This window comes from Nyctereutes procyonoides, unplaced genomic scaffold, assembly GCF_905146905.1.
Source record: "Nyctereutes procyonoides isolate TBG_1078 unplaced genomic scaffold, NYPRO_anot_genome, whole genome shotgun sequence".
Taxonomy (NCBI): domain Eukaryota; kingdom Metazoa; phylum Chordata; class Mammalia; order Carnivora; family Canidae; genus Nyctereutes; species Nyctereutes procyonoides.
Genome location: NW_026575136.1, coordinates 4,351,636 through 4,378,733, shown reverse-complemented (window position 1 = coordinate 4,378,733; position 27,098 = coordinate 4,351,636). Strand labels below are relative to the sequence as shown.

Below are 27,098 nucleotides of genomic sequence, written 5' to 3'. Positions count from 1 at the left end.
ACAGGAGAGACAGCAAAAATCGTGAATAAAAATAATATTCATTCTGAAGTTATACTAATCAGAGTTCATATGAATCTATTCTAGTTGTTAGGCAAAATTATTCTATTTTGACTTTTAATTGAGAATTCAGTGAATATTTACAATATAGAATTGCTTATGTTTCTTGTCTTAGAGTTAGCTTTTAGGGCAGCCCCGGTGGCTCAGTGGTTTAGCGCCACCTTCAGCCCAGGGCGTGATCCTGGAGACCCGGGATCGAGTCCCACTTTGGGCTCCGGGCCTGGAGCCTGCTTCTCCCTCTGCCTGTGTCTCTGCCTCTCTCTCTCTCTATGTCTATCATAAATAAATAAAAAAAATAAATAAATAAATAAATAAAAAAAAGCAAAAGCTAACGTGGGACTCCATCCCGGGTCTCCAGGATCACGCCCTGGACCAAAGGCAGGTTCCAAACCACTGAGCCACCCAGGGATCCCCTAGCTTTTACTTTTTATAAATATCTTAGTAGCTATCTAATCTTAAAATCACTTGCAAAACTTAGCTAACTTCTCTTTAAAAATAAAAGATTGAGTCACAGGTAAAGGCAAAAAAAAATCTTTAATTATGCATTTTCTATGAATACCTAAATTCTTTCAGCTGATTTTTTCTGTTCTCGATCATAGTTTAAATATATCATACTATTGATCTGTTTCAAGTAACAATTTGCCCGAATAGGCTTAATATGTAAATATGAGAAGGATATTGAATTGGGGCTACTGTCAGGATCAATAAAGAAGGAGAGAAAGGCACGTTTCATGTGCATTTTCAGTCTCCTATCAAAAACAAACTCAACCCTTTTTACTGAGTAAAAAGTTGGCTTTTCACTTCTCTTGATTTGGTTATGCACACACTTGTTTTAAGTCAGTGTTAACCAAATAAATTAATTTGCTCTTTCAAGAGCCCTTGGAAGGCTTTAACAAATAGAATTCCTACGGATATTTGATTATACTTTTCATAGGCTCACTTCACAGATTTGAGGTCATCATAATAGCTGCTGTGGAGAGTCTCAGCACATGGATAGTTTGTCATGGGAAAGCCAAGACTGACAGATTAAAATGCATCCAGAACCATCTGAGTATCAGAGAAGTTCATATTTATTTGCTTAAGAATGAATACAGTGTTAATATTGTTGCAGAATAGGTGTTTCCCATCTTCCCAGGAGAGTTTCTACAACAAAGCAATTACAATTGTCTCCCTGCTGACCTGAGGAAAGAAATGCTAAGCTTATGGCAAAAAAATTAGTTTTTACCTACAGTAACATTTATGCTTTCTTGGCTGATTTCTCAATTTTTTATATGTATCTGTATTCTTTTCAGCAAGATATTACTTGATATAATGACTGATGTTAGGATTTATTAAAAATAAAGCATATCTAGTACTCAGTTTGCATACTTATTATTGTCCTCAGATAGATAATATACCTTATAAATAATGATAGGAATGTGGAAAAATATATATATACAACAAACAACTAGTAAAACTGGCATGCAGAAATCATCGAAAGCCTTTTTTTTTTCTACTTTACTTCTTAAAATTAATTATCGTGGCAGGTTGTTATGGCACCTATGAGATATTGTAAATGATGGCAAGTGACAGGCTGTGAGGGTGGTGCATTTTAGTCTTGCTACAGTCCTTAGACTGAGGACTCAGAAGTTCAAAGTAAAATTTAGTGTGAGGGATCATATATGCTGTCTTTGTATGACAAGGAACAGGTCTGATAACTTACAAATTCTTAACTTTAATAATCCACCTTAAGGAGTAATTTCCTGTTTTGTACAGTGCAAGTCCACTTTACATGTTGTCAAGTGCAGGGTTTTGTTGGCTTGTTTGGTTTTTATTTTTATTTTTTATTTTTTTTAATTTTTTATTTATTTATGATAGTCACACACACACAGAGAGAGAAAGAGGCAGAGACATAGGCAGAGGGAGAAGCAGGCTCCATGCACCAGGAGCCGGACGTGGGATTCGATCCCGGGTCTCCAGGATCACGCCCTAGACCAAAGGCAGGCGCCAAACTGCTGCGCCACCCAGGGATCCCTTGTTTGGTTTTTAAATCAAAGCTTGCCAAATATTTCTCTCCCTCTGAATGCGAAAAAGGCTAAAACTTAGTTTCAATCAAGCCCATGTTTTTTGTGAAAGTTTCCCTCCCTCCCGTCCTTCCTTTTCTTCTTTTTAAAAATCTTTTATCAACCCCTTTCTCTGTCCCTTGGATTGACAGTCTTCCTTTATAATTGACAGCTCAACCCCCCTTTATTTGTTTCATTGTTTGTTTGGTCTGTTGGTTTTTCTTTCACAGTCTAGCTAAATTCTTAACAACTTTTTGTTTGGACTAATGAATGGCCCCTTAACCTTTTTTTTTTTTTTTTTCACTCTGAATCTCCAGTCTCCAAACTATCAAGATCTGCTATGTTCAGACCAGCTGTGGCACCCCCTTTTTTAGCCATAACATTTCAGGGTCTGTAAAGCACTCACAACTTAACTCCTTTTCACTCACCAAAGGTTGTGAGAGTATTATTAGTTTCATTTTATAGATAAAGGAACCCAGAGTCAGTAAGATGTGTTGGAAGCCAAAGCAGTATTAGTCCCACCTTCCAGAAAAAGAAATTTAGGGCCAATGAGATTTGTGAACATTCACTCCCCCGGAATTCACCTGAGGTACTGACTGAAGTTCTGTTTCCAGTACTGGGAAGGGCATTCCTGGTCACAACTTGGTTGTTCATGTGATCCACCTCTACCCTTATTTCCTGTCAGTCAGATGTGATACATCCAACAGAGGTCCCTGTATCTATTTATGCCCTACTTACTTCTCTCTGTCTTGCTATTTCTTGTCCCTTGACTATTTTCCATATGTATCAGCTACCCTAATGGGTGAAATGCCATCCTTCAAGGCCTATTTCAACTTTGCCTTCATGTAATTTGAGATTTTTCTCCCCTCTGGACCCCTTTATATTTTCCTAATGTAGTGGATTTTTTTTCTGTCTTTTCTAATGTGTGAATCTGTCTTACTTCTCCATAATTTGGGACATTTTATTCATATATGCATCATTCATGACAGACAGCAAGATGCTTTACACTGAGTACATTTCAGTAAGTAGTAATAGAATGTATGAATAAATAAAACAATGACCAACTACATGCAAAAACATCTGCCACAGCAATCAAAATATATTTTCAAAGCATGAATGTTTATGCAAAATGATCACAATCATAAATGTAGAATTTAAGGATGCATTGAAATAAACTTTAAAAGAAAATATTTTATAATATAATGATTTAAATTGGAAAGAGAAAAATGAGTAATAAGATAAATGTATAAAATATAGTCAATTATTTCTGGCACTTATTATATATACATATGCATATAGAAATGTAGGAAGAGAGGGGTTATATTGTATTGTGTTTGTTCTAAGAGAAACTAAACAGCTTAATGGCAGAAGAACATAAAATACTCATAAACACCCACAAATAAAAGACTTCCAAAATGAAATGAAAACTTTAGTATTTGGAATGGTTTAGGCTCTTCAGGGTAATCTTCCACAGCTGGGCCTAACAGCATTATTCTATTTAATAATAATAATTGACAGTTTAAATAAATAAAGCATTCTAGTATTTAATTTACAAATCCTACCTCATGTAATTCTCACACCAATCTCCTGAGACAGGTACCATTAACACTGCTTATTCCACAGGTCCCACCAGAGGCTCAGCTAGCCTAAATTAATCACCCAGGTTTACATAGTTAATAAATAGTGTAGCAAGCTTCCTAGTCCATGAATCTTAGACTTTAAAGTCTGTGTTTCTTCTAGGAATTTGTCCTGTAGACATAGTTACACTATGATTTATGGACACTGGGATGTATGCAAGAATATACTTTGAAGTTTTACTTGTGATTAGAAAAGTCAAGGGAGGGATCCCTGGGTGGCGCAGCGGTTTGGCGCCTGCCTTTGGCCCAGGGCGCGATCTGGAGACTCCGGATCAAATCCCACGTCAGGCTCCCGGTGCATGGAGCCTGCTTCTCCCTCTGCCTATGTCTCTGCCTCTCTCTCTCTCTGTATGACTATCATAAAATAAATAAAAATTAAAAAAAAAAGTCAAGGGATAAAACCTGTCTATATATTATAAATGACTAGCCAAGTGAATCATGAAATACCTGTATAGTGAAATATAGTGCAGCTATTAAATATGAGATAAATATATATATTGGTTTGAACTATTAGCCAAAATGAAATTTTAATTAACAACAGCTAGGTTCAAAAAGGCTATAGAGACTGCTCTAATTTTTATCACATACATGCATATCTTTAGTTGAAAATACAGATTCAGATATATTTTTTAAATTATATTTTTATCCGTTATGTGGCACTGCTCACCTCTAACTATTATTTGCAGAGCATCTACTCTCTAACGATAAACATATTAGTGCTAATGGACACGGTGACCATGCAAAGAAGACATTCTGACTGCAGGGTTATTGCTGCAAACAATGCAGATTGTCCAAAGTTAAAGAGGGATTCTAACATAATTCTAACTCCAAAGCTAGATCTCTTTTCACTATGCAAGTAATTCTCAACCCAAGGCAATTTTGTCCACCAGGCAACATTTGGGAATGTCTGAAAACATTTTGGATTGTCACAACTACTGGATAGAGAGGTTGCTGCTCTCATTCTAGTGGGTGTAAAACAGGGATACTGGTACACATCTTAAAAGGCACAGGGTAGCCTTCCATAACAAGGAATTATTTGGTGCAAAATGCTAGTAGTGCTGAGGTTGAGAAACCTCTATCAAAAAGCTTCTTTCTGTTTTCTTTATTTTAAATGTAACTTAATAAAAAAAGAGTCTGGACTTGGGTCTCTATGTTTATACATATCTTAGTCTTATATATTTTGTATTATAATGCAGGTAGCAATTTATTTGTCCCAATTTCAGTTTGTTTACTCATTCAACAATTTGCCAAGTGATTATTATGAGCCAGGCACTAATTTAGGTGCTAGAGAGTCAACAGAACTTACAGCAGGTAACAAATCCATCATTAAGGGACTGATATTCCCAGTGGGAGAAAACAAATGTATAAGCAAATACACAAGAGAAATAAAGTTTGTCAGGTGATGGAAGGTACTAATGGAGATAATTCAACCATGGCATAAGAATAAGGAGTGCAGAGTTAAGTGGAGGAGAAGGCGCCAGAAAAATGTCAATTTTGCGGGGAGAGGTCATAGCAATTTTCACTGGAAAATGACAGTTGAGGAGAAATCTGAAGGAAGTGAGGGAATGAGTCATTCAGGTATGTGGGGGAAGAACATGTAAGGAAGAAAGAACAGGAAGTGAAAATTGTTAAACCATATTTTGAACACCTATTACTTTTACATGAAGAGCCTATTTTTTATTGCTATAGTGATTTAATTTATTATCCCCCTCCATGAAAGTTTTATTCTGCTTAAAAAATACTTGACATTTCATGTGCTGCCACTAAAGTAGTCTACTACAATAGAATATATAGTTAACTTATGCTTATAGTATGTGCTAGGAGTAGAAATCTACAATAACTTTACTTCTCTAAAGATTTTAGCTTTCATGTTTATGAAATTCTTAATGATGATGGAATTAGTTCTGCCCCATGTGTTTTACTTTATTTCCAATTTATTACATACAGTGTTACTATTAATAATTATATATTTTAATAAGAAGAGAAATTTCTAGTAAATATGATTATTTCAAGCTGTTATGGTTAATGTTTTTAGAAATTAAAAAAACATAAAATTAATCATATGAAGAAAATAATTATGGGTTTTTAGAACACTTAACTTTGAAGAACTCTTTGTTGCTTTAATTTCAATTGTTTTAAAATTAAGAGCTTTAATGATTTATATGTTTATGCAATTGTATTATGCCAGTTAAAATTATCTGGATTTAGAAAGAATATTAACTTATTACAAAAACCAAAACACAAAAAAACAGCCTGACTTTTTTTGAGATAGTGATCTCTAGGTACCAGATCATATATCTATAAGGTATTACTCAGTAGAAAACATTCAAGAAAGATGGAATATAATGCTTGAAAATGGTTCTTTTTTTTAAGATTTTATTTATTTATTCATGAGAGGCACAGAGAGAGAGAGAGAAAGGCAGAGACACAGTCAGAGGGAGAAACAGGCTCCATGCAGGGAGCCCGACGTGGGACTCGATCCCGGGTCTCCAGAATCAGGCCCTGGAGTGAAAGCTGTGCCAAGACACTGAGCCACCCAGGCTGCCCGAAAATGGTTCTTTTAATTTAGAATCTTTAAAAACAGAAAAATAACCCCAGTTGTATCTCAAGGTTTAAAAAAAATGTTAATTCTCTTAGATATACAAATGATCATCAGTGCATTTATATTAGATATTTATGTAATTATTATTGTTTTTATACTTGGATTATGTGTGTTCTACTTAAAAACACACAAGTAATGAAAAGCTAACTAACATATCAATTAAAAAATTCAAAAGATATTCTATTTACTAAAAAACTGTGTTTATATCTATTTTTCAACAAAAGATCTAGTGATGTAATTGTTACTTCTATTGCATCTCTGTAATTTGATATATAGAAATCAGTTTATTTTAAATGCACTATAATTATGCTATATATTTAAAGTAATTCTCCTTTCAAATCATACTTTTCAAAAAAGGATAAGATACTTTTTATCGTACACCAAGCAATGTCATTTAGTGCAAAGAACTTCAAATATATTCACCTAAATTTTCTAAGCCATCAGTCTTCTAATTGCCATAACACTATTCATTAAAGTAACAGTAATATATGAAATATATCCAGGCAGTTTGCCCAGCACTAAGTATAGTACATAGTTGTCTTCTGTAAGTACTCAAACTACCATTAATGAAAACTAATAGCCCATCAAAATTTACATTAAAAGTACTACGAGAAATCTCCAAAGGACTATATATGTGATACTATTCCAGCAATTTTTGTCACCTTAAATTGCTGTGTTCCAATATGTTGCTCTTCTTAATGCTAATTACCTAACAGAAGGGATAAATACTACAATAGCAAAGTACATCATGGTACTATTTTTGTAACCAGATTATAATTAGTGATCAGAGAATGGTCTCATTAACATAAATGGTATAATTAAGTCATCTCAGCTTTACCATACTTAAAAGCATTAAATAGTGATTGTCTCCCCTTTGTAAACTATTAAAGGTTAACTTTTTCTGGAATCAATTTTTTCAGGAAAAAATAAATTTACATTGTTCATGATTATGGCATTGAAAAAAGAACAAATTTGAAAATGCATATTTTTCTTTGAGTAGAGTAGGGTTTTATATTGCCCCATGTCTTCTCTTTCATTGAAAAAGAAGAAAGTGTGTAGAGTACAAAAAGACATGTTCTAGATTTATAATACACTTTTGAGTTAATACAATTACAACAGCAATGTAATGAATCTTGAAAGCGGGTCAGGAGAACCATAGAGATGATTTCCCAAGTCAGCCAATATACTGTAGGTACTGTCCCATGTTGGAATGTAACAAATAACTTGGAATGTTATTCACTTAAACTGAAGTTAAACAATCAAACTTGCATCCTTTGTGCTATTTGGCAATTCTATTCAAGTCAAATCAGGCTATATACCTAGAGTCAGGTAAATGAAAAAAAAATATGTACCTGGACATCAATATGTTTAAATTTCTCTTTTATTTCCCCTTTCCATAATTAGCATCAGTACAATCTCATATAATGTGAAGACAATATTAAGCATTATTAAGTTGAAATAAATGTCCTCATCAATTTAATTCTAATTAATAGTGCCCCATATTTAAACATGGCCAATCAAAAAATATTCTGAGTTGTATAGGGGGAAAAAAATGAAAGAACATATATCTTCTGCACCTTTTAAAAATATGGTGCTCTTAGGTTTTTAAATTATATGTAAAATTGTTCTAAGTAGCTTGCAATATAGATGTATCAAAGATGGACAGTACTCAAAAGGCCAGTGATGAGATTATTTTGCCCTGAATTGACTTCAAATGAGATTATGTGTGGCAGAAAAAAAGACTATAATCTTAGAATAGAGGTAAGAGCTTTGCCTAAAAGATGTGATGAGATTTAGAAGGACAGCTAGGTGACCCAGAAACTTTTACAAGAAGATTCTTGGGTTAGTGCAGTAACAAATACAAAAATAATACATGTGGCATGGTAAGGATTATTACAATTTCAATTTAGAAGAGAAACATTTTCTCGTGTGTGTGTGTTATCATCACCAAGATTGCTTTTAATTATGGCAAATATGTTGAAGATCTCTTAAGCTGGAATATTTATTATATTTCTATGGATGGACAAAATACATAAAAACTTTATAGTTATAGGATGTAAGCATAACATATGCTATCAGTAAAATTTCAGAATTATTTAACTACATTCAATTATTTGAAAATTGATATGGACAGCTCCCATGTTTTTCTCCTTTTGAAACAATTAATATACCCCTAAAATATTTCCATACAAATCATATCTAAGCATTTGTGTATGTATAGTGTATGTGTGTGTGTGTGTTTGTGTGTGTATTTTTTTTCTTGTGTTATTTTGCCATCCAGATTCATTGTAGGGAAGTCTGATTGTGAGAAATCTCATCAGAGTTGGCAGTTACTTAATGTAGAATGACAAAAATCACATAACCAGATCATCTTTCTTCATAAAAACATTTATATCAATAAGTGACTATTTTTTTAAAATTTCAGATGCAGAAATGTATTATTTGCAAATTCAGAATTATATTCCTTTTTCAGGAATATTATATTGTTATCTATGTCAAGCACAGACTCCTTATCTAGTAGATTTCTGGTAGATCACAATGAAGTGATCATATAAGAACACTCATTCTGGATTTATTTATAAAGGGTACATGCATTCTTTCTTATTTTATACTTCATATTTAAATTATGACATTCATGATTTAATAAAATATAAGATAAAGGAAATAGAATGATGCTCACTTTATAAAACAATTTTATTTTTATTTTCTGATTCAAGAGTATGCTCCAGCTGGCAGATACCTCATTCAACTCCATTGAAAGTATTGAGTTGCAATGACATAATATTTTGCTAACTGATTATTTAAATGGACAACTTTTCCTCTGACACGTACTATAATATGAAGGTTTTTCATGTTTTTATTTTCAAGTGAACAGATACATTAAACTATTTGAGAAAGGCAAAAACATGTCAAATGGAATCACCAAAGATCATTTGTGACCTTTTATTTTTTAATCTTTTCCCAGTAATGTATTTATATTCACACTCACACATATATTTCTAGATCAGTAAATTTTTTCATATTAATTGTTTGGCAGTATTAAGACTTGGGTAGTAACTGTAACAACAATATTCATAGTTTAATAATAAGGACAGAACAGCAATTTATCCAATTTGAATCATCTTTAAAATAATAGAACCTTATAATATACTGTGTTCAAACAAGAATAAAATGGTAGTTAATTCTCATATATTAAAAGAAAAAATTTCTCAAGAAGTGCACTGTAAAAAGATGACTTAAATTACTTGAAATTGAAGTTAAAGTTATATAATATGAATGCTAATACAGTAAATTATTATGAAAATGGGCAAAAATAATACATTAAAAATATCAACTTAATATTAACAATTAAAAATATCAACAATTGTTGTAAAACTGTGGTTTAAAGCTTAGGTTAGGAGCATCTGGGTGGCTCAATAGGTTGAGTGTCTACCTTTGGCTCAGGTCATGATCCCAGGATCCTGGGAGAGCCCACATCAAGCTCTCTGCTCTGCTTCTCCTTTTCCTTCTGCCTACTGCTTCCTCTGCTTGTGCTCTCTGTCAAATAAATAAATAAAATTTAAAAAATAATAAAGCTTAGGTTAAAATTTATGATGTCTTTTTAATTACATGTAAACTTCTGTTCACTTTTTATTTGTCTGAAACATTGCTTTCTAGATCAATGTATTTCTACAATGTTTTAATGTTTACATAATTTTCTACTATACACTTATATGATATTTTACTTAAATAATCATATATATATAAATAGATTTTAAAGTTCTCTTCTTTTTTTTGAAATTATAAATATTGTGGTGGCTACCCTAATAACTAGTTATTTGCTGAGCTTAGGGTACAGTGTTAGATGTAGCATTTCTGGGTCAAATTGTTTACAGATGTTTAAGGCCTTACCAGTCATCTTCTTTTGCTCTCCTAAGCATTTTGTCAGTTGATGAAAACAGTAATACTATTTTTCCCTGCTCTCTACACATGAGCTATCTGGTAAGACACCTAGTTTTTTGTTTTGTTTTGTTCCAGGCAGAGTGGCATGGTTTTCAGACACTTCTGCATCATGATTATTATCTTCTAAGCCTTTCCATCCTTCATACTTCTTCCAAAAACTAAAAACCAAGAGCTGAACATAATAATAAAAATATATTTAGGACAAGGTCTACTGAGATTAATTCTTCCTGGATACTATTTTATACGTTATTTGATTACCAGGAACAGAGAATTTCATTCTGGCTATCTCTGTTTGGAAAACAGTTTCCAGGAAGACCTTGACAAAGAGGTGCTATTTGGGCTTACACTAGAATAGCAAGAAAGATCTAGCCTTGTGAAAATTTCCAAGAAAGAACTTTCTGGGCAGAGAAAATAGAAAATACAAAGGCCTCAAGGGCAAAAAGTGCTTGTCACATTGTGGTTAATGCGGCTAGAGGGGCAGGAGCTTTGTTCCAGAGGAGATGGGGGCTACAGGGAGAGATGCTGAGGAATATGCCCAATATGGTAAAGACTAAGGGGTTTAATCTAATAGCCAGTTGAAGGGTTAAACAGGATTTTTATAATCTGGTTGTGTTTTAGAATTATTATTTGATGATCTGTGAAGATTGGGCTATGGGAGAGGCAAGAATAGAAGTTGGAAAACTTCGAGAGTCTGTTATAGGAAGAGTTTAGATTAGAGATTGTGATAGCTTGCACTGCTGTCGTACCCGTGGAAGTGGAAGGAATAGAGGCCTTTGAGAATTTGGATGTAGAGACACCTGGGTGGCTCAGCAGTTTAGTGCCTGCCTTCTGCTCACAGCATGATCCTGGGGTCCTGGGATTGATCCCACATCAGGCTCCCTACATGGAGCCTGTTTATCCCTCTGGCTGTCTCTGTCTCTCTCTGTCTCTCTCTCTCTGTCTCTGTCTCTCTCTCTCTCTGTCTCTCATGAATAAATAAATAAAATCTTTAAAAAAAAGAATTTGGATGTAGGTAAATGGCATGGACTTTAGGGTAAGGTTCAGATCTGCTTGCAATTTAGGGGCTGGTCCTTCAAAATAACTAACACTCTTTTTAATAACTTCCCCAGGATGATTTTAACAAATAGTAGATATGGGGTAGTGTATTAGTCAGCTAAGGCTACCATAACAAAACACTATAGACTGAGTCGCTTAAACAGTGGAAATTTATTATCTCACAGATCTGGAGGCTGGAATTCTAAGATCAAGAAGTCAACAACAACAACAAAAAGAAGTCAACAGGTTCTTTTCTCCGCAGGCCTCCTTGGCTTGCAGATGACTGCCTTCACTCCATGTCCCCTTGTGGTCTCCACTCTGTGCTCACACCACTAGTGTCTCTTCTTAAACTTAAATAATCACAGTGATATTGGGTTAGGACCCAACCCTTATAACCTCATGAGCCTTAGTTACCTCTTTAAAGACCCTGTCTCCAAGGGCAGTCACATTGGGGTTAAAGATTCAACATATGAATTTGAGAGGCACACAATTCAGTCCAAAAGGGGAAAGCCATCACCTAACTTAACCCTCTTTCAACCTTTCTAAAGCAAGGGGGCCCTTAATGGCGGGGGGGGGGGGGGAATGATTCTCTAAAACCTTTTACTTAAAAAATGTATAAGTAAATATCAAACAAAAATTAAGTTATTTTCTTTGAACATTGATAATCTCACTGGTTTATAATTACAACTATAAATGGAAATTATTTTTTTAAGGCTTTATTTATTTATTCATGAGGAACACAGAGAGGCAGAGACATAGGCAGAGGGAGAAGCAGGCTCCATGCAGGGTACCCGATATGGGACTCCATTCTGGGACTCCAGGATTATGCCCTGAGTGGAAGGCAGATGTTCAACTGCTGAGCTACCCAGACATCCCTATAAATGGAAATTCTAATGTTGTATTTTTCCTACCCTAATAGATCATCTTGTGTACAACCTGGACTTGATGATCACCTTTGGAGTTAACACCACAGACAAATAGCGTAATTCCTTTTTTAAAAGATTTTATTTATTTATCTGAGAGAGAAAGAAAGAGAACACAAGCAGAGGGGGAGGGGCAGAGGGAAAGGAGAAGCAGACTCCTGTGGTCTGAGATCATGACCTGAGCTTAAGGCAGCCGCTTAACCAACTGAGCCACTCAGCCGCCCAAATATCATAATTCTTTTCTAATGTCAAGAATTACACTACTAATTTCAACCAACCCCATGCTAATGATTATAACTAGTATCGAGGAGAAAAAATAATTTTCCATTTTTTACTCTTGTAGATTCTTGACTGAGAGCCCCCTGTAATAAAGGGGAAATTAACAGGAGAAAAAATAATCTGTATGTGTGTATAGAAGTCCCCAAAAGATAGGAGAGTGGAAAGGCAGCCAGATGATTGAGGCTTATATATCATCCTTAGCTAAAGAAAGAGACAAGAGTGGAACTTCAAAGGGGAGAAAATAATGAGAAGGTGAGAAGAGGAAAATGTTTGGTAAACAAAAGTTGTCCTGCAATACAGAAAGTTTCTCTGGTAAATAAATTATCTCTGGTATTAATTCTCTTCGTGGTACAGGCCTCCTTTCTAACATAAATATCCCTTAAAAAGGGGTAACTTCTACTGTTTTCAGAGCTTCTGCTGTGTCTGCTTTTTCTCAAAATAATCAGGTCAAAATAAAATAGTCCTTATGATGCAGGGGAGCATATTGGTGTGGCGTGTTATGCTATACCCTTGCCTTCATTAGCCACAAGAGAAGGAGTATAAAATCATAGAAAAATAAATGCAAATCCGTCCCTCATTTTGAAAAAGTAATTCCCTGCACATTTCTACTATCAATGAGTAGAAATATTTTTCTTAACAATTTATATGATATTCACATGTATGTGTGATATTCACACGTGAATATTGTTTGAATATTCATATCATATGTATATTCACATGCATATTTCAGATTTTCTGTTGACTCATTCATCTGTTTATTCACTAAGCTACCAAATATTGTCTCTACCATTAGAATCACTTAGCTGATACTTCATATATTATGTGAGTATGGTAGGAGTTTTCTCATTTTATATATGGGGAGACAAGTATTAAGTGTCCAAGTAAGTTTCTCAGGATCACCCAGAGACTAAGTGTCCCTGCCAGGCATCAAAACAGGTATGTAGGACTCCAAATCACATCCTTTACCTACTCCAGTGACCCTCAGCCTTGAAAACCATCCACGTGACTAGGATATGTATGGAGGGCGAGAAATAATAAGACATAACTCCTGCCCTGAAGAATCCTATATTTTAAATAAGGAGACATGCATGTAAGTTAACAAAGTGTTACAGGATTATGAATGTTATATAATTATACACAAACCACAGATCACAAAGAATCAGGTGAACCACCTACCTTTTGAGGGCAATCAAAGCTTCCAAATAGAGGTATCTCTCAGTTAATTGAGTCAGAAAATCTAGATGTGTGTCCATTATTCAGATAATGGGAGTAGAGGTGGATATAGCAGTGGAGGTAAGGAAGTAAACTGAGGGCAAATGCAAAAAAAGCATAGAGATGTTTGTGAATCATCGTTTGGGAAAATTACATATACTGTCAACATTATATTAACATATTAACTGGGATAATGGGAAAATGGAAGGGGGACACAAGTAGAACCCAGTGCAGGCACAATTAAACACAACTGTGATACAAGATGAATATTTGATATAAATGTATGTAATTAAAGTCTCCAAATAGTCTATTCGAGCCTCCTCCTCCTGCTCTTTCTCCAGTCCCTGTTTCTAATGAAAACAGTCTCAGGTAATATCAGTTTTCATTGAATAAACTCTACTTTTTTTTTTTTTCCCCTAAACACCCTGGCAAGCAGTTATTAGGAACTGCTTTGTCTTTGTCAGCTAATTCCTCCTTCTCACTGTCGTTCTTTCCATCATTGCACAAATACTAGTTCACTGGCAACACAGTGAAGCCATCAACTTGGAAATTAAATTACCTGCCATTCTCAAGTTTTTCTCCCTATAACCTCAGACTGCCCCTTCAGCTCTCAATGAGGCAATGCTCACACTATAACAATGAATCGAGAGTTTAGGACCATAACTGTCAGTTCAAGGTCACAGAGGCTTCAACACAGAATTCTGGGCTTTGTTCTGCAGTGTTCTTCATCCCCCCTACACTGTACTTTTCCAAATTCTCTGTTTAAGAGAAACAACAAAAACCAAGTGGTAGCAGAGCAGAGGGACATCTAGTTCCATCACAGCCATAAGGAACAGTTTTTGCTTAGGGTTTCAGACAAACTACCAAGAGCTGCTCCTGCACAGAGAAGCAGCTAACAGGCGAGCGGACTGCTGCTGTAAGCAAACATACCCACCTCCGATTGTCCAGGTGGAGGGGCGTTGCTGATCTGCAGGAGATACAATGTAAAAATGTAATGGTTCCTAAATCATTGGAAATGATAGACTCATCCTGATGCATAGATATTTCTCTTATTCACAGTAGTTTTAATTAGTTTTCTTTTTTTATTTTTTTATTTAATTAGTTTTCTTTATAAATATGCTGCCTTTTGCTTATTTCCATACATGTTTTTGCTGTAGCATGGCTAATCTATCCCTGGATAATTGCGAGTTGACTGCAGTTCAATATTCTTGGAACATGGAGCACTGGGGGCAGTAATAGATCTGGTGATGGAAAATTCAGCAGGCATCAAATCATGGACGGCCTTTGTGCCCTGCTTAGGGGGTTGGCAGGGGAAAGCCATTGGAGAGTTTGAAGCACCAGAGGAGTGATATGCTCAGATTTGTGTTTTGGAAAGATCACTCTAGTGTTTCCTTAGCAATGAGAGAATGACAGGTGCTGAGGCCTTGAGCTCAGCAGTTTCATTGGGAATGGAGAGGAAATAAAACATTCCTGAGATAATAAGGATGAAAAATTAACTGGGTTTACTCAGACTGGCTGGCACTTGGGCAAGACCATGGAGGTGGTCAGGGTAAAAAAGGGACTGCCTGGTTTTTATCTCTGATGACTGAATGGGGGTCACTCAGTTTGAGAAGCTGTTTTAGTCTGTTTGGGCTGCTATAACAAAAATAGCGTAGGCTGGGTAGCTTAACAATGGAGGCTGAGAAGTCCAAGATCAAGGTGCTTTGGCAGATTCTGTGTGTGGTGAGAGCCTGCCTCCTGGTTCACAGACAGCTGTCCTCCCTATCCCAAGATGGAAGGAGTGAGAGAACCCTTTGGGCGCCTTTGTAAGGGTACTAATTCCATTCATGAGGGCCCATCCTCACTACCTAATCACCTCTTAGGCACTGCACATTGGGTTTTAGGATTTCAACATAAGAATTTGAAGGGCGATATAAACAGTAAGTCCATAACAGAAATTCATTGGGAAAGGCACATACACGGAAAAATAAAATGAGTTTTTGCAGTCGTGAAGAGTTTGTGGTAACTATCTTATATTTAAGTAGAAATATCTACTATACAGTTGGATAAATAGGTTGAAGATAAAAGGATAGGCATAAGGTAGAGATTTAAACATGTAATGAAGACATCATAGAGGGGTCTGGTGAGAGCCCACTTTCTTGCTTGCTAATGGCATACTCTCACATGATAGAGAGCAGAGAAATAGGACTAGCTCTGTTTTTATAGGGTCATCGATCCCATCATGGAGGCCCCTAATTACCTCCCAAATTGCTATTTCCTAATACCATCCCACTAGGGTTTCAATATATACATGTGGGAAGAATACAAAAATTCAGTTTGTAGCAGTTGAGAATGAACATTTTTCATTTTTACAAAAGATTATTTATTTATTTATTTATTTATTTTTAAAGATTTTATTTATTTATTCACGAGAGACACACATACACAGAGGAAGAGACACAGGCAGAAGGAGAAGCAGGCTCTGTGCAGGGAGCCTGATGTGGGACTCGATCCCAGGACTCCAGGGTCACGCCCTGAGCCAAAGGCAGGCGCTAAACTGCTAAGCCACCCAGGGATCCCTTATTTATTTATTTGAGAGAGAGAGAGAGAGAGAGAGAGAGAGAGAGAGCATGGTGGAGGGGCAGGAGGAGAGGGAGAAGCAGACTCCTTAATAAGCCAGGAGTTCAATGTGGGGCTCAACTTCAGGACCCTGGAATCATGACCTGAATCGAAGGCAGATGCTTAACCAACTGAGCCACCCAGGTGTCCCCCTTCAGATGATTCTATTTTATTCTCTAACTTGAGAACCACTAATGTAGATTATCACTTAATCCCTATATTTATTTATAGTATCCAGTCTCTCAGTTGTGTCTTATTTAGTGTCCTCAGTCATCGTCACCAGAGGGTATTTCTGTAACTCTTTGACCAGGTATAAAGAGCAGCACTCTCTTGCCTGTGTACACTTGTTCTAACTCCTCTTGAGTAGACTAAACCAGTCATCTTTCTTTCAACGGTATATAATTCCCTGTTTTTAGAGATCTTACGGTTCCCAGGTTCTGACCTATTCTGAAGTTCTGCAGGACAGAGTAGCTTATATCTGGATTCCTCCCTTTGCAGGTCTAGATTTTCATTTTATCTATAAAGTCATTCACCAATTGACAATTGCCTTTGTCAATAAACCCTATACCAGCTTTTTGTCTTATTTTACAGAATGCTGCAATACAGGGCTCTTCAAACTTGTTTGATATAAAATACATTTTCCTTTGTTTAAGCATTTATTTTTAAACACTAACAAGCTTTTTGGACATCTATTCAAAGTCAGGAAGTCAGGTTGTTTTGTTTTGTTTTGTTTTGTTTTGTTTCTTTTTTGTAAGTCTGTTACATTTTAATAGTTTCTGGAGACAATCTAGGTTAAGCAAGAGCAAAGTGCCATTGTTTGCCTTTAAGGGGGGGAGGGGGTATTCTCTACACATTTTCTTTTTTAACTTTGCACTTTCTTTATATAATAGTTTGCATTTTGGTTATTTGCTACCCTGGATACTTTCAGGAAGAATGAATTAAATATTCAGGGTGAGTGAGTTAGGTATAAGATCTGAAGTTTTCAGCTGTGAAAACAGGAAAAATATATAACATTTTAACTTGACTGTGGAAAATGGCGGTTGCATGTTTCTGATTTGTATGTGTTTCCATCTTTGTGATAAGATGCTTTTAACCTACTACAATTTTTATGGTCATGGTATTTTGTTTCCTTTATAAAGACTTTCTCGGAATCCCTGGGTGGCGCAGCGGTTTATTGCCTGCCTTTGGCCCAGGGCGCGATCCTGGAGACCCGGGATCGAGTCCCACATCGGGCTCCCGGTGCATGGAGCTTGCTTCTCCCTCTGCCTGTGTCTCTCCCTCTCTCTCTCTCTGTGTGACTATCATAAATAAATAAAAATAAAAAAAAGACTATCATTTTTCATTGCTTTCTTATAAATTTTGGGGTTTCAGAAGAGAGTAGAGATAATAGAATTGCCAGATAAAATACAGGATACCCAGTTAAACTTGAATTTCATATAAATGAACATATTTGTACATGTATTTTTTAGGATATACTTATATAAAAATTATTTGTCCTTTATTAGTAATTGAGATGTACCTGGGCTAATATTATATTTTTACATTTTATTTTTTTAATTTTTATTTTTATTTATTTATGATAGTCACACACACACACACACACACAGAGAGAGAGAGAGAGGCAGAGGGAGAAGCAGGCTCCACGCACTGGGAGCCCAACGTGGGACTCGATCCCGGGTCTCCAGGATTGCGCCCTGGGCCAAAGGCAGGCGCTAAACCGCTGCGCCACCCAGGGATCCCCTATTTTTACATTTTAAATATAAAGGTCTAGTTTTAAAGGAAATATATTTTAAAAATATTGATCTCAGTAGTTCTGGTATAGTTCAATAAAGGACATATTCTCAATATTTTAAAAATAAGCTATCAATTTTGATGATACATTTTGATGATACATTTTAAGAAGTAAGGTATTATTAAAACTTCATAATTATAATTTTAAAATGTAATAACTGAAACATATATTTCAACTGTTTTTAATCTGGGACCAAACTTTATATTTATCAAGTAATTTTGTGTTGCAGGGTATAGTGTTATTAGGTCTAGTGGGTACACCATTCTTTGAGCAGAGCTATGCAGTGGAACTGCATTGAATTCAGTTAATACCATCTGAGAGTTAACACCATGCTTCTGCTGTGTGACCTTGGAAAAGGTCACCTTCTGACCTTCTGTTAGTTCATCTTTAACAACAGGAGATGTATTAATACATCACATCTCATTTATGATGATTAAATGAGACAGGCATATTTGCTTATCTTCAGAGCCTAGCAAAGGCCCTGGAACTTAGTGCATTTCAGTAAATTTATCTTTTCTCTTCTCGTCTCTTCTCTTTTCCTCTCTTTTGAATGAAGATTTTAGAGACTATATGGCAAAATCAATTTATATTTGTTATTTATGTTAATTCTTTCTTATATTTCATAAATGCCTTTAATATGTCTATTTGTAAATGTATTCATTTGCTAGGGCCACATAACAAAGTCTCACAGGTTGAATGGCTTAACAGAAATTTACTTTCTCTCTGTTCTGGAGCTTGGAGTCTTGAGATCAAGATAGTCAGCATGCTTGGTATCTACTGAGGCCTCTCTCCATAACTTATAAATGGGTGTCTTCTCCTTCCTGAGTCTTCCCTATGTGTGTGTATCTATGTCCTAATTTATCTAATCCTAATTTATGTTTATCTATGTCCTAATTTTCTCTCTCCTTCTCCCTCTCCCTCTATCTCAGATACTAATATAATTAACATACAGTGTTATTTTCAAGTGTACAATATAATGATTCGATGATTTTATACATTACTCAGTGCTTCTAATTTTCTCTTATAAGGACATTAGTCATATTGGATTAGGACTCATCTCAATAACTTCATTTTAACTTAATTACCTCTTTGGAGTCCCTGTCTCTAAAAATAGTTACATTCTGAAATACTGGGAGTCAGGACTTCCAACATATGAATTTTGAGAGACACAGGTTAACCCATAATGGTGGAGTAGAGATACTCATAATTACTGACATCAAGTTAAGCAAGCAGTCTTTACATTCTGGTAATTTCTGAAGTTGCTAGTATATTCAAGTCAATAACAATGTGAGAAAGAAAAAGCAAGAGAAACACATGTGATTCTAATACAGAGTAAAAACAAAAGTTCTTTGTGTTAGATCCTTGAAAAGTATATTTAAAAAGAGATATTTTTAAAAAGATAATATCAACAGGGAATGGGAGAGATGGCTTTGTTTAAATGTTTTCCGAGTTATGATTTCTTATGGGAGATATTTTTAGACATATTTATTTCCCCAATCATTTCACATGTATTTAGGAAATTTCTAGATCATACTCAGTTCAAAGGGATGCAAAGCACTGTGAAGAAGGTAAAGAAGTACAAGACAGGATCCTTGTTCTCAAGAGCTTTCATCTATGGATAAAGAGTCAAAATTAGTACAAGTGAAATGAAAGGGAAAAACAACAATTAAACAGTAAACCATGTGATTCTGTCTGTAGATGCCTTAGCATCAGTGAGAAGGAAGAGTCAATGTGGGATATGCTAGTCTGAAATACTTCGGTGAGAGTGGGGTTCTACTTGTGCAATTAAGGGTGACCGTATTGGAATTATGTGCAGAGGATGGATGGGAAACCGACATAAGTAAAAAAATGGAACGGTGCCTATGTTTTTTCATTGCACTAGTAGAAGTTTTCAGTTATTTTCTTTCCTATTTTTTTATATTGTGATAAGAACACTTAACACGAGGTCCACTCTTACAGATTTTTAAGTGTGCAATATGATAACTATTGACACAAAGTTGTACAGCAGATCTCTAGAATTTACCCCCTTTTGTAAAGCTGATGTACCATTACAACTTTATATCTGTTGAAGGGCAACTCCCCATTCCCTTCTCTCTCCAACCCCTGGCAACACCATTCTATTCTGTTTCTGAGTTTGACAAGCTTAGGTGCCTCATGTAAGTGGAATCATAAAGTATTTGTCCTTCTGTGACTGGCTAATTTTACTTAGCCATGATGTTCCCCAAGATTCATCCATGTTGCTGTATATGGCAACATCTTCAGCTTTTTTTTTTTTTTTTTTTGAGAACTTAATTTTATTAGAACAGTTTTAGGCTCATGGCAAAATTGAGAAGAAATTACTGAGATTCTCTATATACCCTTACATTGATAGCCTCCCCATTATCAACATTCTCTACCAGAATATTTCCTTTGTTATTAAGGCTGAAAAATACTTCGTTGTGTGTATATGCCACATTTTCTTTAACCATTCATCCTTCAACAGACAGTTAAGTTGTTTGTATATTTTTGCTATTCTGAATTATGCTGCAATTAACATTGGAGTGTTAATATTTCTTTGATATCCTGACTTTAGTTTCTTTGAACAAATACTCAGATGTGTGAGATTGCTGGGTCTTGTCATAGTTCTATTTTTAATTTTTTGAGGAACCTCTATAATATTTTCTGTAGTGGCTCTGCCATCTACATTCCCAGAGGCAGTATGTGCATAGGTTTCAATTTCTCTATAACCTTGCTAGCATTTTAATCTTTTATTTTTTTTAATTATAGCCATAAATGTAGGATGATATTTCATTTTGGTTTTGATTTGCATTTCCTTGATATTGGTGATATTGAGCATTTCTTCATATATATATGGGCCATTTGGATGCCTTCTTTAGAAAAATGTTTATTCAAGTCCTTTATTCATTAATTAGGTTATTCATTTTTGCTTTTGATTTGTAGGAATTTCAGTCATTTCTATCCTGTTTGTTTACATTTTCTTTCTCCATCACTAGAACATAGTATCCGAAAAGACAGACATCTTTCATTTTCCCACTATCTATGTAGTACTTTGTAAATATAATAGATGCTCAATCTTAGTTGAAAAGTGAATGAATAGCTGTATATTATGAGGTGATAAGAGTGAATTTTGAAAAAAATATTTTTACGTATTTATTTATGAGAGACACACAGAGAAGAGAGAGAGGCAGAAACACAGGCAGAGAGAGGAGCAGGCTCCATGCAGGGAGCCCGATGTGGGACTCGATCCTGGGACTCCAGGATCACACCCTGAGCCAAAGGCAGAGATAAGAGTGAATTAAATGCATGTACTAAAGAGAAGTTGGAAAGACATCTTAGTAGGTGCAATCAATTCAGATTATGTCATGATTTAAAAACTCGATAAGGAATTTTAAATTTAAGACAATATCAGGAAATGAGAAATTTTAAGAACCTTGAACAAGAATTAGGATTGATGAATGGTATGTTTTTAGAGGACTGCAACAACCTAGAGTAGTTTTTCCAGTCTATCCATGGTCCTAGTTTCATGCTGCTCAATACTGAGATGCCTGTTATCCGATCCTCATAGTCCTTCCTGGGCTTGGTACTCAAGGACATGGTTCTTTCAGTTCTGCCTCTCCTACCATTTATTTGACAGCCCTGTACTACCCTGTCAGAATCCAATTATCCTCAGAGATTTTTTGCATAGGCAGGACATGGTTTATCTTACTCTTAGAAGCCCCTCCTGCCCTGAAATTGTAATCAAGATTAGGTTAAATGGCCATCTCTATTGCCCAGAAGAATGCAAAAGAATGTGCTTGGCATTTTGAGTGTTGCCTGTGGAATTAATTCTTTTTTAGCAGAGTCGACAGGGAGGAGAATGCCTGTTGGGTAAGCAAAACGGAGTCTGCCACAAGTTGACTACCTTCTAGTGGTTAAGGATAAAGGTTCTTTTCTTTTATTTTTTTCTTTCCTTTTCTTTCCTTTTCCTTTCCTTTTTTTCTAGTTAAGTCTAGTTTTTGCAATTATGAATAAGTCTGTAAAAATCTATGTGTAAGTTTTTGTGTAGACATAAGCTTTTAACTCCTTTGGGTAAATACCAAAGAGTAGATTGCTGAATCATATGGCAAAAGTATTTTTAATTTTGCAAGGAATCACCAAATTTCCTCCCAAAATAGCTATATCATTTTACATTCTCATCGGCAGTATATGAGGGTTCTTGTTGCTTCACATTCTTACTGGCATTTGGTGTTGTCAGTGTTCTGAATTTTATACATTTTAATAGGTGTCTAGTGGTATCTCATATGTTACTTTGCATTTCTCTGATGACATATGATGTGGAGCATCTCTTCATATGCATATTTTGCATCTGCATATCTTCTTTGATGAGGTGTCTGTTAAAGTCTTTGGCCCATTTATAAAAAATGGATTATTTAAAGAGTTCTTTGTACATTTTTAATAATGGTTCTCTATCAGAGATACCCTTTGTAAATATTTTCTCCATGTCTGTGGCTTGTTTTCTAAGTATTGATATTTTCTTTTGCAGAGCAGAAGTCCTAACTTGAATGAGTCCATTTTATCAATTATTTATTTCTTGGGTTATGTCTTTGATATTGTAACTAAAAAGGTATCACCATACCCAAAGTCATCTAAGTTTTCTCCTATGTTATCTCTTGAGAGTCTTATAGTTTTCCATTTTCCATTTAGTTTCATGTTCCATTTTGAGTTAATTTTTGTAAAGAGTAAATAAAGGTCTTTTGCATACAGATGCCCTAGTGTCCCAGCATCATTTGATTAAGAGACTGTCTTTTATCTATTGTATTGCCTTTGCTCCTTTGTCAAAGATTAGATGACTTTATTTATAAGGGTATATTTCTGGGCTCTCTACTCCGTTCCATTGATCTGTTTGTCTATTCTTCTACAAGTAACCACCACACTGTCTTAATTACCATAGCTTTATAGTAAATCTTGAAGCTGGGTATTGTCAGTCTTCCACCTTTCTTCTCCATTTCATTCATTTTTGAGAAATATCTGCCAAATACCTAAGTCTGAATAGGCATAGATTGTCAGTTGTTCTTTCAAGTAAAAAGTGATATTCTATGAAAAAAAGCTGATTTAGAAAAAAAAAGAAAAGAAAAGGAAAAAGTTGAAAAGGAAATGAAGGAAAAGAGAGAGGCAAACCAGGAAACAAGACTCTTAACTATAGAGAACAAACAGATAATTAATCTCTATAAATCTTTAATTCTTCAACTGAGATAATTAATCTCTATGAATCTTTAATTCTTCATCTATAAAATAAGAATGGTAATAGTTTCCTTCTAGTTTTGGTATGATAATTTGAAATAAAATAATAATAAATGTATCCTCTTCACCAGCATGGTAGTTTCCTTAGGGTCAGGACTATTTGTTTTATTTTGTTTTTATCTGTGCACATTGCAGAGTCTCTGCTACCAAAACAATATTCAATAAATGCACTCAATACATACACTGAGGAGAGCTTACGTTGTTAAAATTTTGAAGAAAGGGGCATGAGCTGTGCAAAAAATGAAAAGAGGTTACTATGAGTAATTCAGTAGTGGGGAGTGCTAATTATTAAAAGCTTACATACCATCAACAAAAAGAGTACAATCTTTTTTTATAATTGTTTGAATATTTGGTTGGATTTTGCTATTCATTTACAGATATAATACAGTACTACTGTGGTCGTGTTTAAGTATGTAAATAGTATAATCTTCATTCTATATTAATTTGAATATGCCTTCATTTATATTGTGTGTTGGTTTTTTTTTTAAAAAGGAAAAGTTAAGACAAGCATCTCTAATTGGAGAAGAGGGAGGAAAATTTAAACAATAAAATATCTCGATGGTTTGTATTTTTGAAAGAGTGGAAGGGATTTCATTGTTTCCCTTAGAAACGGAGTTTGGGACTGTAACAAAGGAAATCAGAAAGTATTATACTTTAATAGCTGTTTATTATTATTTAATAAGATGATTATCTTTTTCATAGAAGAAATCTTTTCACTTTTCTAGATAAGAAGCTGTGGTGGGCAGACCAAAACTTAGCTCAGCTGGGAACTTGCAACAAAAGGGATGGAAGAAACCCCACTGTCCTACGAAATAAGACTTCTGGGGTTGTTCATATGAAAGTGTATGATAAAGAAGCACAGCAAGGCAAGTCACACTGTAATGAATTTGTGCTGCTTTTTTGAATATATAATGCTCTTTTTTCATATTATTTTCACAATTCAACAATTGAAAGGTTTGCATTTTTGCTTCTAGTTAAAATAAAGGGGGAGAGAGGCAAATGCTCCTTAATACTGCAGAAGGAATGCCTTTAACATAAGGTATATAATGAGCTTTCCAGACATTAGCAAGGGCTCCCAGGGAATCTTAATTTGTCAGGTCTTCAAAGAGGTCTTATCTAGTTCTTGATTTAAAAATATAAGAATAAGAAAAAAAAATCCCAGCCAAATATATACAATGTATAATTAAGCCCAGTCACTGAATGAACTAGGGGACTTCAGATGGACTATGTCAACGTAAGAATTTCACATCCAAAAGGACTGCATTGTTTGGCTCTAAGCATTTTGCTTTTTAGTTGTTGTTGTTTTTGCTTGTCCAAATGGTGTGCAGTGAAATGGAGTGAGAGAACTAACAGATGGTTTACATAGGTGGACTTGTCACATTGCCCAAATGGCAATTAGTTTAGAAATACCAGCCAGGACAGCCCCACACCTGCTAGTCCTTTCTTAGTTTTTGTTTCATGACCCATGACATTAGCAGAACTGTTTTCCTAGAAAAAAATATTTTCCTGTATTATACTTTCCTACTTTAGTCTCTGCCATGAAAATCCTTAGTTAGCTTCACATACTTTTCTTCTTAGGAAAAACATTTCAAGAAAATATAAAGGGATTTTCATCTGAAGGATTTGGGCATATAGACTGAAGCAGAGAACAGTAGAGGTAGAAATAGTGAACCAAGGGGATCACTCATTTTGAAGACAGGTGACAACCATCAATCAGCAGAATTTATTAGAGAAACCAATTGGGAGCCATACCCGCTCATCCAGAGACAAAATGAAAATCAGATTCATGTTTGCCATCCCTCTACAGAGGATGGGCCAAATTTTAGTCTGAAATCATTCCTGAAGTTTCATGGGAAAAAAAATGTAAAGAAAATAATTGCTTTAAAACAAAACAAAACAATGAAGTGATTCCTGGGCTCCTTTCATGGTCTAGAAGAAACTAATACCCAAATTCTTACACACAAATCTGTCTTTGCTGTCTGACATTTAAATTATTTTTTTTTATTTTTTTTTATTTAGTTTTTATTTATTTTTTATAGAGGGAGAGTGGGGAAAGAAGGAAGAGAGAGAGAGAGTAAATCTCACAGCAGCCTCCACCCCTCACAGGGAGCCCAACATGGGACTTGATCTCACAACACTGAGATCATGACCTGAGCTGAAATCAAGAGTCAGGCGCTTAATAGACTGAGCCACCTAGGCGCCTCTCTTTTTTTTTTTTTCTAAATCGCCATTTATAATAATAAACAGGAGTGTTTTCACTAGCAATTCTGTAATGGAAGATTTCTGTATCAGAATAAATAACTTTGCTGGCATTCGAGTCATGGGGAATAGGTTATATAATTGAGAATAAAACATTATTAATAAATAAAATATTATGACATTTTTGTGGATTTCAAAATATTTGCAAAGTATAAAAGTTTATAGTACTATGATAAACTTTAGTTTATAGTCTTTACTTAATGAGATTATATCTGAAACCACATTAGAAAATACAACAGAGGCAGCAATACATTATTTCCAAACAGGACACTGAAAAATATATATTTGTTTTTTTTTCCCGAAATATGAACACATGTTTTTTTTGAAATTGTAAATTAATATAATATATAGAGTTCTCCTATTATAAAGTTTATTGGAGGAAAAATTTATTATATTATGTTTGGCTCACTTTTTTGCTCATGTTAGTAAAATTTTCCTTATCTTGTAAGGGTTTGATCCTATAGGAAGAGCTGGGCATTTTATACATTGTGAAAGTATTACTAAAGTGACAAAGACCTATAATACTTAGGAATTAATGGCATAATATGAGTAAGCTTAAAATTCAGTGAAAATACTATTTTTACTAAAAGAATATGCTGATAAAAGCATCTGTATTAAAGAGAATCCCATTAACAGAATCACGGCAGGTACTTTAAAAGCTTCATTAGTATGAAATATGAGCAATTTAGGATTATTCAAGGTGTTAACATTACTACCTCTTTGGATTTCAAAGTACAATTAGCTACTTCATTTATCATTTGTGACACAGATCACTGGAGAGCTGAGACTTCTCATTAGTCAAGTGGGCTTTCTAGCCCCACTAGGGAATTGGGGCATGAGGTTTGAACATCAGTAGCATTGCAAAATATTAAGCCAACCTAGTATTTCTAACTTACTAGATAATCATTACCTAAATTGCTATCTTTTAAAATCATTCTCATATTTTTCCTACATCAATTATTTATTTAATAGGCAAAGATATTTATTCCAAATAATGACTCATTTTTTCCCTTTTTCTCTCCTTCACTAGTACAGACTCAACAAATGATACATGAAATGTATGTTGTTGTAGAACATAATTGTTAACATAGGCTAATTTTATTATTTGTCAAAAAATGAGTATAGTGCAATATATATTGCTATAATTGCAATTATATTTAAAAATGTACAGTTCTAGAAGTTCCTTTTGCTTTTTCATTTATTTTTATATCATCAAGGTTATGGAACCCTATTTTTTGTAATTTCATTCTCTTCCTGAATATTTTTTATTATTTTTTTATTTCAATTTCCTTGTTTCCCCTTCTCTCCATTTGGTGTTTCTTCAAACTTTATACTGAAAGCATTTCTTGTCAATCTCTTTTCAGCTTGTGTCTTTAGTAGTAGTTGAAATAAAGCTATATCAAAATGTTTATTTCCATAGCTTGGCATTGCATTAATATA

The 27,098-nt window shown here is 34.7% G+C and overlaps 1 protein-coding gene across 1 annotated transcript in view; it reads left to right on the top strand.

Annotated features, from left to right (window-relative positions):
* Positions 1-27,098, top strand: part of LOC129495604 (low-density lipoprotein receptor-related protein 1B) — a 1,831,349-nt gene that overhangs the window by 1,310,108 nt on the left and 494,143 nt on the right. The window contains exon 33 of the mRNA XM_055303278.1: positions 24,125-24,269. Coding sequence (XP_055159253.1) covers positions 24,125-24,269 — 145 coding nt within the window. The remainder of the gene's footprint in view (positions 1-24,124; positions 24,270-27,098) is intronic.